The sequence below is a fragment of the Bubalus kerabau genome, chromosome 10 (assembly GCF_029407905.1).
Source record: "Bubalus kerabau isolate K-KA32 ecotype Philippines breed swamp buffalo chromosome 10, PCC_UOA_SB_1v2, whole genome shotgun sequence".
Taxonomy (NCBI): domain Eukaryota; kingdom Metazoa; phylum Chordata; class Mammalia; order Artiodactyla; family Bovidae; genus Bubalus; species Bubalus kerabau.
In genome coordinates, this window is record NC_073633.1 from 41,846,013 (window position 1) to 41,861,558 (window position 15,546).

At 48.5% G+C, this 15,546-nt stretch overlaps 1 protein-coding gene across 1 annotated transcript in view; it reads left to right on the forward strand.

Annotated features, from left to right (window-relative positions):
- The window catches only part of RTF1 (RTF1 homolog, Paf1/RNA polymerase II complex component), a 47,120-nt gene extending 37,732 nt beyond the window's left edge, over positions 1-9,388 (forward strand). Inside the window, exons 8-18 of the mRNA XM_055537434.1 lie at positions 396-573; positions 1,491-1,573; positions 2,727-2,814; positions 2,923-3,030; positions 3,613-3,690; positions 4,217-4,338; positions 4,512-4,569; positions 5,006-5,083; positions 5,550-5,645; positions 6,365-6,476; positions 6,710-9,388. Coding sequence (XP_055393409.1) covers positions 396-573; positions 1,491-1,573; positions 2,727-2,814; positions 2,923-3,030; positions 3,613-3,690; positions 4,217-4,338; positions 4,512-4,569; positions 5,006-5,083; positions 5,550-5,645; positions 6,365-6,476; positions 6,710-6,816 — 1,108 coding nt within the window. The 3' untranslated portion in view covers positions 6,817-9,388. The remainder of the gene's footprint in view (positions 1-395; positions 574-1,490; positions 1,574-2,726; positions 2,815-2,922; positions 3,031-3,612; positions 3,691-4,216; positions 4,339-4,511; positions 4,570-5,005; positions 5,084-5,549; positions 5,646-6,364; positions 6,477-6,709) is intronic.
- Positions 9,389-15,546: the final 6,158 nt, after the last annotated feature.

Genomic DNA, 15,546 nt, shown 5'->3' on the forward strand with positions numbered 1-15,546 from the left:
TGTGGTCTGGTCAAGTACCCTGAATTGCTGAGCTGAATTTGCGAGCACATCAGCCAAACAGGCTTCTGCCTTTGGCTCGTAGGCTGCGCCCCTGAACATTTCATCAAGATTTGGCAGGTGGGAATTGCCTTCATGTCACCCTTGGATTGGTCAAGAGCTTCCCTTGGTTTTCTTTCTCTGATAGTGGGTTATCTGGGCTGGCAGCCTCATTCGAGACAGTTCACAGTCCTGGTTAGGAACAGGATTGTAGTCCCACTTTCCTGTTGCTTCATGTATTTCTCCTACTGTATGAAATCACATATACTTTGGTTAAGTTTTAAGAAGTTGGTATTTTTTATTTACCTTGATCTGTTAGTACAATGAACAGTTTTCCCAGCGTCCTTTGTTCCTCACAGAAAAGAAGAGATCCCTCCAAAATCACAACCGGTCTCCTTACCAGAGGAATTGAATCGTGTTCGATTATCACGGCATAAGCTGGAACGTTGGTGTCATATGCCCTTCTTCGCTAAAACAGTCACAGGATGCTTTGTACGGATTGGCATTGGAAACCACAACAGCAAACCAGTTTACCGGGTTAGTATTTCTTTCCTTGGACAGTTGTAGGATGTTTTAAATATAATGATTCTTGGCTAAGAGTATGAACTGCTGAACAGACCTGTCACTTTTCTGCTACCATTTGATGGGAAAATAGATTCCAGCTGAGATTTCATTAGATTAGCCACAATCTGAGGCAACCAGGGATCAAGCTGACCTGCTGCCAGGAAGAGTACTTGGAGCCCAAAAGTTTAGATTTAGAATGATTTTCTGTATCCTTCCATATAAAAGCAAGACAGGAGACATTTATGAAGTCTTTGTCAGGAGTTATGTAATCTGGAAGATTTATTCATTTGAAAAATAATGAAAAATTTCCACATTACATACTAAGTGACTTCTGGAACAGGGAGTTATATTGAGGTTTAAAAAATAAACAAAACCTTCCAACCTATTGAGATTATTTTGTAAGTTCCAGCTCTGCTTCTGTGGCCTGGATGACTAGAAAGAACATAGCTGGTTGGTTTGTTTTCTCTTTTCTTTTTTTGTTTGTTTTGTTCTGAGTTGTTTGATTTTAACCTGTGTTCACCCCCTTGTGTGAGGACCAGTGGCCATGCCACATCCCAGAAACCTTGGCAACAGAAACAAACATCATGGTCTTCACATTTGATTGATAAAACTGACCTGTGAAAGCCAAGTGCACCCCCAATAAGGCAGAATTAAGTTAGAGGGGAATTTGCCAACGGGCCCCACCAGGCTAACTGCATCCTCACTTACTCTGGGCACAGGTGCTTTGCTGTCTGAGTCCTAAGCCTGAGAATGGTGCCCAGAACACCTTGAAGCTGTGGGGCTCCTCTCAGTTTAGGGTCACTCATATGCACTCAGGCAGATGAAGCCAGAGGGTGGGGTGGAGGACTTCGAACGAGTGTGTTGTAACTGGTGTCTCTGTCCTCACTTAGGTTGCTGAGATCACGGGTGTTGTGGAAACCGCCAAAGTTTACCAGCTTGGTGGCACCAGAACAAACAAAGGGCTACAGCTACGGTAGGAGAGGTGCTTCCGTGGCCTATTCTGTTCCCACTGCAAACAGGCATGGCCTGCTGGGGCTGCTGTTTGCTCCCAGTGTTCTCTTTCTTATAAGACTGTTTGTGTTGTCCCCACCAGGGGCTTGGAGGGAAACTTGTGTTCCGCCTTTGCCTATAGGGAAGGTAGGAGGTAGCTGTCTCATAGGGGATGTTGAGTGCTGGAACACGTAGAAGGAAGACGATCACAAGACCCGCTCCTCCCAGGGTCCTGCAGGCGTTCCTCAGTGAGTGTGGGCAGGTGGCTTACTTCTGGTCCTGGCTCCGTCACCAACTAACCTGATCTCTCACAAGCCAGGCCACCTTTTTGGATTTAGTTTGTGCCTCAGTAACTTGATGTTGACCGAGTGCTGGCTACGTGCCACAGTTGTAGGCATCAGGATAGAGGTGAGAGCAAAATACACAAGTCCCCACCTGCTGGGAGCCTGAAAATTCTAAAGGCCCCATATGGGAAGGAGTAGAAGTAGCTTGCCAGGTCACTGCAGATGGTGGGTCACAGACACACCTCTGCCTTGGCCTTATTTGGCCTCTGTGGTCTCTCTGTTCTCTTCTCCCATTCCCATCATTTCTCCTGGACTGTTGAAAAGAGCCAGTTGGGTTAGGCAGTAGTCATGACATGTTAAGGGTGACTGTCCCTGTGAGGCAGGCACTGACTCACGTGGCTGGCACAGGGATCAGTAGAAAGGCAGTGTTCTTTCTCTCTAGGGATAGAGCCTCCTTGTCATTGGGATACCTCCGTAACATTTCATATTCTTGATGCCAGTTGACTGTGACCGATTTTATTGTAGATGGACTTTTGAAGCACTGGCTAAGTCTACTTGCTTCCAGTGCTCACGCTGATGCTTAATCATGGCTGCTCTTTAGAACAACCTGGAAGGTTTTTTGTTGTTGTTTGTGTTATTTCAGTGTCTGGTTCCTACTCCCAGAGATTCTAATTCAGTTGATCTAGAGTGGTGCCTTGCCATTGGAAGTTTTGTAAATCTTCGTAGATGATTCTAAAGGGTGGCCAAGATGGAGGCCCTTGGAGACAGGCAGTGTGGAGTCTGCTGGGACTGATCTGCTGGCGCTGCAGTCAACATGGCCATTCCTGAAGCTGCTGTCTCTTTTTCATGCAGGCACGGCAGTGACCAGCGAGTGTTCCGCCTAGAGTTTGTCTCAAACCAAGAGTTCACTGAGAGCGAATTCATGAAGTGGAAAGAAGCGGTGAGTGAGTAGACAGCACCTTCCTAGCAGTTGTTCATGAAAATATTGACAGAGCCTCTTTTCCAAATTCTTTATTATAAACAACCCTTTTATTGCGTTTTGGTCCAGATGTTCTCTGCTGGCATGCAGTTGCCCACTCTAGATGAAATCAATAAGAAGGAATTATCTATTAAAGAAGCTCTTAATTATAAATTCAATGACCAGGACATTGAAGAGGTAAGAAACCTGGTATCCCAGAGTCTGGAGATTCATCAAGAGCCAAGTGTTAGAGAAGATCATGCCTGTCTTTTCTTTCCTGTATTTTGACATTTTTGGCTCTACCACTATTGCATGAGGAAGAGGGAATTCTGTTATTACTACCTTAGAATTTATAGTTCATCAGGATTTTCTTGTACACTGTCACTTGAAGTCACAGCCTAACAAAGTAGATTCAGGGCTCAGGGATCTCTATTCTTCTGCTAGGCTTGGTCCTTCAAGAGTTTCCTTTCTCCAAGACATTTTGGTAAAATTGTTTGATCTCTGTTCTCTTGGACACTGGATACCTTACAGTACAAGGCCCTTGGGCTGCTGCTGTTTATTGGTGCATGTTCCTTTGTGCTAGCCGGGAAGAATCTCTGGGACCCTGGAAGCAGCATAGTACCCCTTGGAATGAACTCACTCTGGGTGTGGGGCATGGCACTGCCATAGGAAGAGCAGCCCTCTTTTAACTATCTGCTTACCACCACAATGGGCTCACCTGTCCTGCCTACAAAAGTAGTTTAGGAATACCTCACTGCTGGTGTCTCCTCTCTGGTACAGATTGTAAAAGAGAAAGAAAGATTCAGGAAAGCTCCACCCAACTATGCTATGAAGAAAACGCAGCTTCTGAAGGAAAAGGTGAGGACTTGTGTTGGAAGTTCTTTCCCTGTCCTGCAAGGAGATATGGAAACCAGACTTGTTCATCCTCTGCCAAGTCAGTAGTGGCAGGATTGGGAGAAAATGCAGGGCTTGACTGTAAGCATCACAGATTTTCTTAGCATCTGGGCAGCATCCCTTGGCTGTTCTTTCTCTCAATGGAAGCTGATCTTGCCCGTTCCATTCTCCTCCCCTCCTCGTCACTTTAGTTTCATGTGTAATAAGATAGGCCCCAGGGCAGTATCAGCACTGGGCCCGAATAGACGATTGATACTGTGCAGTCCCACCGTGGCAGGTGGCTTTCTATTCTTCATGTCAGGGTGGGGTGAGCCTTGTTAGGGTGAGTTAGCCAGGCGGGGCCTGGGTTCTGAGGTGTTTGTTTTTGCTATTCCTTCACACCTCCTGTCATTTGTTCATCATGTAAGATATTTTCCCTGTGTTGGAAGGAAGGGGACACTTGATACCGAGCCGGTCATAGCCAAAATCTCATGCATCTCTCTGTGTACAGGCCATGGCTGAGGACCTGGGGGATCAGGACAAGGCCAAACAAATCCAAGACCAGCTGAACGAGCTGGAGGAGCGAGCAGAGGCCTTGGACCGCCAGCGGACCAAGAACATATCTGCTATCAGGTGTGCTTCAGAACCTGTTTTGATTGGGCTCCTATCCTTGGTCCACAGTTATCAGGCGAGCTGTGGCCTTGGACGTGCTGTGCTCCAGTGGCTCCACATATCTGGGGTCAGGCACCAGGGTTCCCGCCCTCCTTTCACAGCCCGCTGACTCATCCCTCTTCCTCACCCCGCAGTTACATCAACCAGCGGAACCGGGAGTGGAACATTGTGGAGTCTGAGAAGGCCCTTGTGGTGAGTGAGACAGCTTGATCTGGATCACTAAGTGTAGTTTTAGTTAATAAAACAACATGTAATCTTTTCTGTATCTCACCTAAGTATGTTTTCTTTTAATTATTAAAGTAGCATGTACACAACACACACAGTCTGTCTGTACACATACAACTGTGTAAGGTATTATAATAAAAAGCAGCAGTCTTCTGTGCTAACCCCTCCCCATCTTTAGATTCTATTCCACACATATTTATTTTTATCAGTTTCCAGTTTTTTTTGTTGTTTTTGTTATTGCTCTCATAATCTGTTCTGGTGTTCTTGAAGGGAAAAGGCTAATAGACAGCCTCTGACTTTTTCAGGGCCTTGCAAAGACTGTTACTTATACGTATGCATATGATAAATGAGAGGTGTGGGCGGGCAGGAGATAGAGTTCTGTAATACATGCTCTCTGTTTCAGGCTGAAAGTCACAACATGAAAAACCAACAGATGGATCCCTTTACCAGGCGACAGTGTAAACCTACCATCGTTTCTAATGTGAGTGCCTAAAGAGGACATATTTAGTCAGGACCTAGATTCTGGGACATAAATGAATTCCATTAGGAGATTAATAAGGAAGTTAAAAATAATGTTGTCTTAGTGGGATTTGCTTGCCTCAAACACTTGGGTCTGGATGCTTCCTTTTTTATCTCACTGTAGGACATACGGGTAGTAAAAACCTGGCATGGACTTTAGAAACCTGTGGACTAACGTGCGCTGCCAGGGCAGGTTCACCAGTGCAGCACAATGAGGAACGTGTAGGCTAGGTCGCCTGGCAAGGGCCTGGCTGGGCTGGACTTCAAAGCTTTTAACTGTCCCTTTTTGTAGCCTGGAGGAAAACCCCACTGGACTGCTGATGGGCCTACTGTGGTGCTTGTGTTAGTGGTGGTAGGTGGGATAGAAACTGGTGGTGGGACTGTGTGAGTGTTGAAAAGTCTCTAAAATAACTTCCTTGTTCTCTCAGTCCAGAGACCCAGCTGTTCAAGCTGCCATATTGGCCCAGCTGAACGCAAAATACGGTTCTGGAGTGTTACCAGATGCTCCAAAGGAAATGAGCAAGGCAAGTATAACACTGAAGCTCGGCCACTGGCCTGGACACCAGAGCAGGCACTTCCTGGTTTGGGCTTGATTGTCCCCACCTGGAGGAACTTGGCATCCCACTTGCAGTCCTTTCTTCATCCTCATTATTTACAAATGTAATAAACAGCTACTGCATTTTGGTCAGATGACATAAGTTCTGAGCCCAACACCACTACTTCATGAAACCCCTGACTGTGGCTTTAGGCAGCTGACCTCTAGCCTTCTAATCCACATTTTCTCCTATGTAAATGGGGTAATATTATATACCCTGCCTAACTCATAGGACAATCAGGAGTAGATGATATGTAAGGATGAGACAGTTGTAAAAGTGAAAGCTCCTTGTAAACTGAAATGTTAAACCAAGAGAAACTGCCCGTTTAGAAGCCATTTTCTGCCTTTTCCTAAGGAGCCCAAACTCCCAGAAATTCCGGAGATCTTGGGTCAGGGGGTATTTTTTGTCTTGAGCCTACCCTTTCTGCCCTCACCCACAGCCATGAACCTTCCCTCCCCCTCCTCTCAGGCTCAGAAATAAAACCTCTGTGGACTCTCCTGCCCTCCCTCTGAGAGAAGAAATCAGAAGAGTCTTTAATAGGAAGATCTAATGAACTTGAGCAGCAGTTTTTACCATTAGTGGTTGCTGCTGCTTGAAGTCCAGTTGCATTTATCCCTCTATAATTAGTTTTTCTCTTCCCATTGCAGGGTCAGGGAAAGGATAAAGATTTGAATTCTAAATCAGCCAGTGATCTCTCAGAAGACTTGTTCAAAGTACATGACTTCGACGTGAAGATTGATTTACAAGTCCCCAGCTCAGGTAGGTGAAGGTAGAGATTGGTCATGGCCAAGGACCAGGGTGGCTCCATGACTCTCAGCCAACAAGGAGGCCTGCTTTGGGGAGGAAATGGGGATGTCTAGTCACCTGTGTTTATGGAGGCCGGAGTAAGATAGGCTGCAGGTCCGTCTTGAGAGAGAACAGGGACACTACCTGGAGGAGTGAAGCCCAAGACCGGGGGGCCTCAGATGCCGGTTTGCTCTTCTTTCCTGTAGAATCAAAGGCCTTGGCCATCACCTCCAAGGCTCCGCCAGCCAAGGATGGAGCTCCGAGGAGATCTCTGAACTTGGAAGACTACAAAAAACGACGAGGGCTTATCTGAGCGCGCCCAGCCTGCTGCATCTGACCCCGCATGCCCATCACAGTGTCCCACTTTTCCTCCTTTCCTCTGATTTGCCCTCACTGGGCTGGAGCAGCAGGAACTGGGAAGAGACTCTAAACTGCCAGTCATCTGTAATATAAACCATTTGCTGTATAGACTTCCCTGGTCTGCAACATCTCCATCGACCCCCCAGGACCCACCCAATGTGAACCTGGGCTCTCTTGGGCTTTATCCATGTCTTTAGATTTGTGTTTGCCTTTTTCTTTTTTTTTTTTTAAACCACAGTTCATTGGCCACTCTGCACGCATTCAGTATTACCGTGGAGCTGGGGTTCCTGCTGGAGCCCCCAGCAGCAGCACTGGGCAGCATCCTGTGCAGGATGGCCCTGGGCCCAACCATTGAACATTTGGCCCCCAGCCCTGGTGGGGAGTGGGGGCTGGGCACCCACAGTCCCATCTCCTCTCTCTCATCTTTCTCTTCTTCCGATCTTGCGGAAGAAGGGTTTTGAAAACCCAATTTAATTCCAAAAAGTGTACATTTGTGGGGAGGGAGGGGGGTCTATTTGAGAGAGAGTGTGTATGTGTGTATGTGTCTGTAAGTGTGTGGATTTTTTTATCATTTTTTTAAAATGCAGTACTCTTTGTATCTGTCTGTCATGGGGCTATAGCTGTTTCAGATTTTTTTCAGCTGTACTTGAGCATCTGAAACTGCAAGAAAGAAACTCATTAAATGTGATTCTTCTTACTAAACAGTCCTGACTGCTGTAGCTGTGTAACTTCTCCCCCACCTCCTCTTTCCCATCACCCTCCCACCTCGGAGAAATCTCCCCAGTTTGGCCCCTGCCCTGTCAGCTGTGTCCTGGCAGGTGGGAGGGAAGCCCATGGCTAGGTACTAGGGAGGTACAGGTGTCTTGCTCAGCCCATGTGTTCAGCCCACAGCTTCTTGGCTGAATGTAGAGTGTGTCTGTTCCCCGCCCCATGTACTTGTCTCTTCCTAGTGATTCTGTTTTGCCGTTTCAGCAAGAATAATATTTTGTTGTTTTTTAAGAGAAAAGTATTCAACATGAATGTGGAGAGAACGAACACAAAGAAATAGGTTGCAGATGTTACAAGCATGTGCAGTTCTGTGTGTGTGTATACATATATATGGTAAGCATATATATTGTGCAGCTAGGGTGAAGCCAGCAAAGAAGTATGTATGTCTTTATAAAATGTTTGCAAAGAGATAAGCTGACTGCTTGATAATCATTCTCAGGTGTAAAGCTCCAAGTGTAAATAAAAGTGGCATTTAACAAATCTTTTCAGAACAAAGTACAGCTGACTATATAAAACAAGAACTAAGCTAAAGGAACAGCTGAGAGCCGCTGATTCCCACAAGAGGGAGAGGAATCTCAAAGCCCTGCCTTGGATCTCTTCACCCTACTTTCTATAAGAAAGTGGGATGATGGGAAATCATGGATTAAGTTGTATTTAAACAAAAGGAACTTGGTAACTCTTCTGGGTTTAGTAGAGCCTCAGTGTTGCTTTAACTTAGTTTACACTTTTTTTATTTAAAAAGAAAAGCAGCAATCAATGTTTTTTAAAAAGAATTGTGACTGTAAAATGGATAGATATGACTGTAACACAGCTACGTGGTGGCTGTGACAGTTGAGCTGGGCAGAGGAGTGGTGGCGGCTCATTAAAACCATATGTACTTGAAGAGTCCACTGACCAAAACTCTTATAGACTGTTGTGTAAATGTGGAATCACAGACTGTTAAACATTGCCTGGACTCCAGAAGAGTCCTGGAGGCTGCTGGGACCTCTCGTATTATGACAAACTTGGACTTTTTCTTTCTTGTTTTAAAAGACACGAAATGATAGAATCCATATAATTTGCTGGAGACATTCTGATCCACCATGTAGATCTGTATTTAGTATCCTTTGGATTTGGAGAAGTGTCGGTTACATTATGGCTGTGTAATAAAGTTTTTATTAAAACTGCATCACACTGTAGCCACTGTGCCACTACCTCCCCACACGCAGCTGCTGAAACTTTCGTTCTGAGACGCCAGAAACAGCAGGGAGCAGAGCCAACCAAAGAAGACCGACAGTTAACTTCTCACCTGAGTAGCCTATTTTGGTGATTGGAATCAAGACTGAGGACTTGTCTACAGTCTCAACTGAGGCAGGGCCTCTGAACTGAGATCTTGACCAGGCGTAATACATTGGCTTTATCCCACCAGCGGAGCTGCTTGGAGGTTCGAGGTGCCGCTTGTGCTGGGGAAGGCAGCAGGGGCCCGCTGCTCCAGCCCCACCCCACCCCCAGGTGGTTTCAGTGTTGAAGGGTGTGGCACCTAAAGCTGCTTTATACATTTTTCACTTCCTTCCAAGAAGCAAAAAGGCCAATGTCCGTATACCGAGTTCATGATGTATAGAGGTCTGTTTGTCTGTCTTGCTTCTGACAGGTGCAGGGAAAGTCTTCCTGCCTACAGCTTTCCTTCAAAGAGAATGCTTTTGTTTTCTTTGTTTCTGTGAAGTCCTGACCTGTCACTCAAACTGTACAGATATTTGTAAATAAACTTTATGCCCTGTTTTAACAAGGGAGTCAGATTTAGTCCAAAGACTGCATCCTGAGTGGCAACTCTCGAAGTTTATGTTTTAAAAGTCCAAGAGAGCCTCTCTCGCTTGATTTCCCTCCCTCCCCCTACTCTTAGCCCTGAACCACCACCACCCCCAAGTGAAAGTGGCTGCTGTTAACTGTTCAGCTACCCAGTTCCCCAGAAGCCTGAGACATTGGTTGCCTAGAGCCAAGGCAACCTCCAACTGGCCTAGTTTACTTCCTACGTTGGGAGATACCAACAAGCTCTAACAGAACCAGGTAGGCCCCTCATACACTGCCTAACCCTAGTGAGAGTGTCGCCCTCCTACAGCTTTCAGTTGGCTGAGGTATAATTTCTTTGTTAACTTGTTTTCTGCCTGTCGTGAACATGAAGGGGGACCCAGAGCTTGTGAGTATGGCTCTGGAAGTAATACTGATATCCTTCCCTTAGGGCCCCAGCTGGGACATCTATAAGGCTCCCTGCCCTCACTACATGAGGCTGTGTCTCAAACCTTTCTAGACCTGGGGAGGTAGGGGGTGGCAAACGCAATGGTACAAGCCCAGTCCAGGCCTGCCTTTGATGTTGGGAGAGGTGGGTCCCTGGGGCTCACCTAGCAACTGCATCTAATGAGGTTTTCTTAAACTCCCTATCACACCAGCCACCTGATTGTTGGAAGCAGGGGGCTTCCTGGGCCCTAGAGAGCAGAGATTATAGTCTAGCCTAGAGGACAGCCTTGTCTAGTTATTTCCCAGGGTTCTCTGCTATGAGGCAGCCACTGGCTGTGACTGCCTTGGGTGGAGGAATGCAAAAGGGAGAGGGGTGCAGGGTCTATTGGCTATCTCATGGTAGTGGCGTTCAGGAATGGGGAAGTCACAGGCCTCCAGCTCAGATACTTTCCTGTGACTTACCTGACTAAAGTGGGCAGCTGAACTGCTTTGGGGAGGAGAGGTTTGGAGGGAGCAGCAACACTAGGGGGTGAGGGCAGAGGGGCAGTCTGCCTTCCCAGCCTTCCCCAGGCTGGCCCCTAGGGCCAGTTTCTTGGCCCAGAATAGGGGCTTAGCCAGTGCAGCACAGGCATATTGAGGGCTTCCAGATTATGCTCTGGACCTGAGGGAGAGCCTAAAAGCCACAAGGTAAGTGGGCTCAGTGCAGCATTCATGCCCCAGCTCCACCACTTAACTACCTAGGGCTGAAGCTGGTTAACTCTTTGAGCCCATTCCTCATCTTTAACATAAAATCTATCTGGAGCCTGTTCACGATTAAGTGTTCCTTTTCCCAGTAAAGGTTCAGTAAGTGCTGTTGTCAGAGAGGCCATTAGGCCTTACAGGAGAGACTTGGAGCAGAGTGGAGGGGTGAGGGTGGAAGGGGCAGTGTGATGGAATGGGTCAGAAGGCACAGAATAGTGCCAGCAGAGGGCATGAAGCTCCAGAAGCTGGAGCACTTGGCCCAGAGACTCAGCTGGCTCCCACCTAGGAGTGTGTGTGTGTGTGTGTGTGTGTGTGTGTGTGTGCACTTGGCCCAGAGACTCAGCTGGCTCCCACCTAGGAGTGTGTGTGTGTGTGTGTGTGTGTGTGTGTGTGTGTGTACACTTGGCCCAGAGACTTAGCTGGCTCCCACCTAGGAGCATGTGTGTGTGTGTGTTGAAGGGTGGGAGGAAGGTCAAGAAACTCTGTCTCCCTATGGAGGTTCCAATGATCACTGGGGCTGGCCAGGAGAACTGTCCAGAGAAGGACAGCTGCCTTTTGGTCCCAACTTGCTGCTGCTATATATCCTCTGCAGCCCCAACACACACCCTCTTTACTGATGGTCGTTCTGAAAGCATCCTCCTGCTCCCAGCCCTCACTGGCTCTGGAGGCCTCCACCTCACCACTGCCCCAGGGGACTCAGAAAGACTGTGAGGCCTCACCTCCCCAACACCACAGAGAGTAATTAAAACACAAAAACCGTGTCAAACTGGAAAATGAGTGTAAAGAAGTTCAACCGAGTTCCAATCTGTTTCATGATGACTTAATAGCATCTTCAGAATATCACTTTTTGTCTCTTTTAGCTGTCCATGACCCTGCATTTTCCCCAGTGGTTCAACGGTCTGCCTGCAATGCAGTACATGCGGGTTCGTTTCTGGGACGGGAAGGTCCCCTGGAAAAGGAAATGGCAACCCACTCCAGTACTCTTGCCTGGAGAATCCCATAGACAGAGGAGCCTGGTGGGCTACAGTCCATGAGGTCACAAAGAGTCAGACACGACTGAATGGACTTAGCAGGCGCAAACGTACGACCCTGTGTCGCTAAATTCATGCAGAGAACACATCTTGCTCAGCCATCAACACATCCACCTCTCCTGAAGCACAAGTCTATCCCCATTGATTTTTCCCTGGAGAACTACTCTTCACCCTTCAGCGCTCAAAGGTCACCTCCTCCAGGAAACCTTCCCTGATTGCCCCTTCCCGCTCCGGTTTGGGAGCACCTAGGCTTCCCTAGGGCGGCACACACCACGCTGTAGTACTGTTATCTGTGAGTCTCCACCTCCACCCTGGGATCTAGTTAACGCCCAATAAACGCAGTGGAGGAAAGCGGGGCGAGACCAGCTGACTGAGTTCTGGGATTTCTGACCCCACCACTCCCCTCTATCGTGTCCCCAGACCGCAGCGCACGCAGGAATGAGATGCGGCGGTGCTACGCCGCCTGCAGTAGAAGCCCAAGCTGTCCGTCATATGGGTTCAACCTGAGTCCGCGAGTAAAACGGCTGTGGCAGATGGGAGCTATCCCCTCACGGCCCCGACGAGTCAACAGCTTCGGCCTCTGTTCGCCCACTCGCGACCTCACTGACATTGGAGTCCAGGTCCGAGTGCCCCACGGGGCGATGATCACACTGCCTGCACGTGCACGCGCTCGCCATGCACGTCTCCAACCGTGGACCCCAGCCGGGCGCGCGCCCCGGCGGCTTCTCCACACCCGCCCCCCACCCGCCGTTGGGAGCTGGGGCCTCAGATTACTCGGTGCTCCTGGCGGGTTGCCTGAGGCGCCCGACTGATGCCGAGGAGGAGCAAGCATCAGCTCCATGGACCTGAGGCCTGCGCGCCGCTTCCTAGTGGCTCCTGTTTCCACCTGGCCACTGGAGGCTCTCTGCGCACCCCGGGTGGAGGTCACGCTGGCAGGCAGAGATCACTAATATAATTAGCGGATGCGCCCACCTGGGGTGGGGAAAGATCTGGAGGTACCCTGGTAGGGATGTGGGGGACAGAAAGACTGCATCCCTGACGTCAGACACTACCAGTCCCCTCTGCCTCCCCTTGGCCACTGGCAGAGATTCTGAGGGTTGTGAGTTTTAGAGAGAGGGAGGAGGGGGAACCACAGGAACACAGGCTCCTGGGAGGGATGGGAAACCTTGTTTCTGAAGTGTGTCAGAAGAGAAAATGTTCTTACTGAGCATACACAGGTGTGGTGACACATTTTGACTGTTTTGGAGGAGGGTGATGCAGAGGGTGGCGGGTCAGTGAATGCTGCTGGGTCCCAAGTTTTATCAGAAGATATTCCCAGGATATTTCCACAAATTGTATCAATTATAGGGTCAGAGATTGCATGGGGAGGAGGAGAAACCCAGAGGCAAGGAAAAGGGTCTGGGGTTGTCAAGTGAAGATGGCTGTTCACTCCTCTTTCCAGGAGGAAGGAGAACACCAATTCTTCCCCATTTGCAATAACCCTGGCTCTGGCAAAAACTTCAGCACTGTCTCTACCATGCTCTGGGCAGAAAAGGGCTTCAGACTGACCAGGGTTGGAGAATGAATGGTTTACAGGAAGCAGCTGAAAACCAAGGTCTCACTGAAAGTTCCTTGGAAACAGTAAATACAGCTTTTTAGCATCCTGGGGCCTGTTTTCTTTCTTTTCTATTTTAAAACTGTACCGTGTGGCATGTGGGGATCATAGTTCCCCAACCACAGATGGAACCCACGCCCCCTGCATTGGAAGCACAGAATCTCCTGGGGCCGTTTTCTGTTGTGTCCTTTCTCATTTCCTTGCTTCAAAAGACAATGTGAAATGATGCGCCACCGCCCCTAGTAAGGGGTCATTCCTACGTCCCTTTCACCTACCACAATGCCTTGTCCATAGCAGCTGCTTAATGAAAGTTAATTTGCTCTATAAATGACAAATGAGTCATAGGTCACAGAATATTGGAATCTTGGGGTCAGAAACTCCCTTGGAGGACACTAAGCCTCACAGAGCATGTCTGGGAGTTGTTGACTTGAATGAGAACCTGTACCACCTGGCCTAAAGGAAAATATGCCACCCCCACCTTCCCAACATATACACACACACGCACACACGCACACACATCTCATGGAAGCTCAGCTCTTGCTGGAAAGGCTTTCAAAACAACAGGTGGGGGCTTCCCCGATGGCTCAGTCCTAAAGAATCTGCCTGCCAGTGCAGGAGACATGAGTTCAACCCCCGGTCTGGGACGATCCCACATGCCAAGTGGTAACTGGGCCTGCGTGCACCACTACTGAGCCTGTGCTCTGGAGCCCAGGGGCCATAACTACTGAGCCCAAGTGCTGCAACTACTGAAGCCCTGTGCCCTAGAACCCATGCTCCACAAGAGAAGTCACTGCAATGAGAAGCCTGCACACCACAACAAAGAGTAGCTCCTGCTTGTTGCAAACAGAAAAAGCCTGTGTGCAGCAAATCCAAATAAAGTTAATTAAAAAAAAAAACACAGGTGGCTCACTCATCCTCTCTCTCCAAGGCGAGAGCCCCTGCCCAGGGGTCTTGGGAAGCAGAAGCTGGCATAGAGATGGTGAGTAGTGACCTTGCTCCTGCCCCTGGGGCCAATGGTCCTGTACTGTGAGTTGCATAAGAAGCACAGAGCTAAGTGAGGCAGACTAAGGAATAAACCAGAAACCTCTCATTCAATCTCTATGCACCCCTTCCCCAGCTTTTGTGCCCCAGGGTAGTTACCCCCAGGAGGGATGTAGCCCCCATGCCTGATAAGTCCTGAAGGACACAGAGAGGGATGAAGACTCAGACACCCCAGGATGCAGGCATCTAGGGTATAGGAGGATCCCTGAACAAAGAAGCCACAAGAAAAAGGATCAGTTCTCTTCTCAGACATGTAGCTGACCTTGTGGATAAGGCAGAGGGATTCTCAAGGCCAATCTCAGATCAGCCACCTAATGACCATCAAAACCTTGAAACAATCTTCTTGGCCCCCACACATCCATTTTTTGCATCATATAAGAGGCCATTCCTACGCCTATATTGTAGCCAGACTGACCTTCTCCACACCCCTCTAACTCATATTCATCTACTCAATTTCAAGGACTGGGAAAACTGAGGCAAAAAACAGAATTCCAGCATTTGAAAGGTCATTCCTGGCTCAACTAGGAGGACATGAGGATCCTTTGACCTTGTCCCGCAGCTGTATTGGGACCCCTCTGCCCTGCCCCCGGATTGTGCCTATGTTTTCTGCCTGTGGTAGGTGGAGGCAGACTCTGCCTTCACTGGATAAGGATCTAGGGACTGAACTACAAGATGTTAAGAAACTGAGCATAGCACAAGAATAGAAGTTAGGGCACACTCCACCACCTAACTGTGTGGCCTTGCACAAGTGCCTTAACCTCCTTGGCTGAATCATTTAACCTCTTTGTTACTTCTGCTGTATTGTGAGGATGGTAGAGGCATATAAATGTACTTCCCACTTGAAAATCTATGAAATTAACTCATTTCAATACCCATTCCAAGGTTTGTCCTTACCTTTCCAGGGAGGAAGGCCTGAGCAGGTATGGCAAAGAGCTCTTCTTTGGTGGCCTGCCTTGGGCAAGTTCCTGATACAAGAAAAAGGAATTGCCCTGAGTTTCCTCATGGCAGTCAGGATGACACCGCTTCCAGCCTGCTCGTGCCTCCAACATTGCCCATCCATTGGGCGGGTGTGAGCTGCATATTCCCTCTTCTCACTTCCCTTCCCGCCTTTCCAGTTCTAACAGGTCCTTGTTGGCTCTCTCCACTTTGGTTTTGCCCCCAGTCCCCTCTCTGAGAGTACTACCTTCCCAGCTCCCCCCTAACCAGGGGAGCTCTGAGGGAAAGAAATGAGTGCAGGAGACATAGGTGTCTCTGGTCCTTCAAGCCCTCAAGTACACCCGTTACACAAACACCCAGG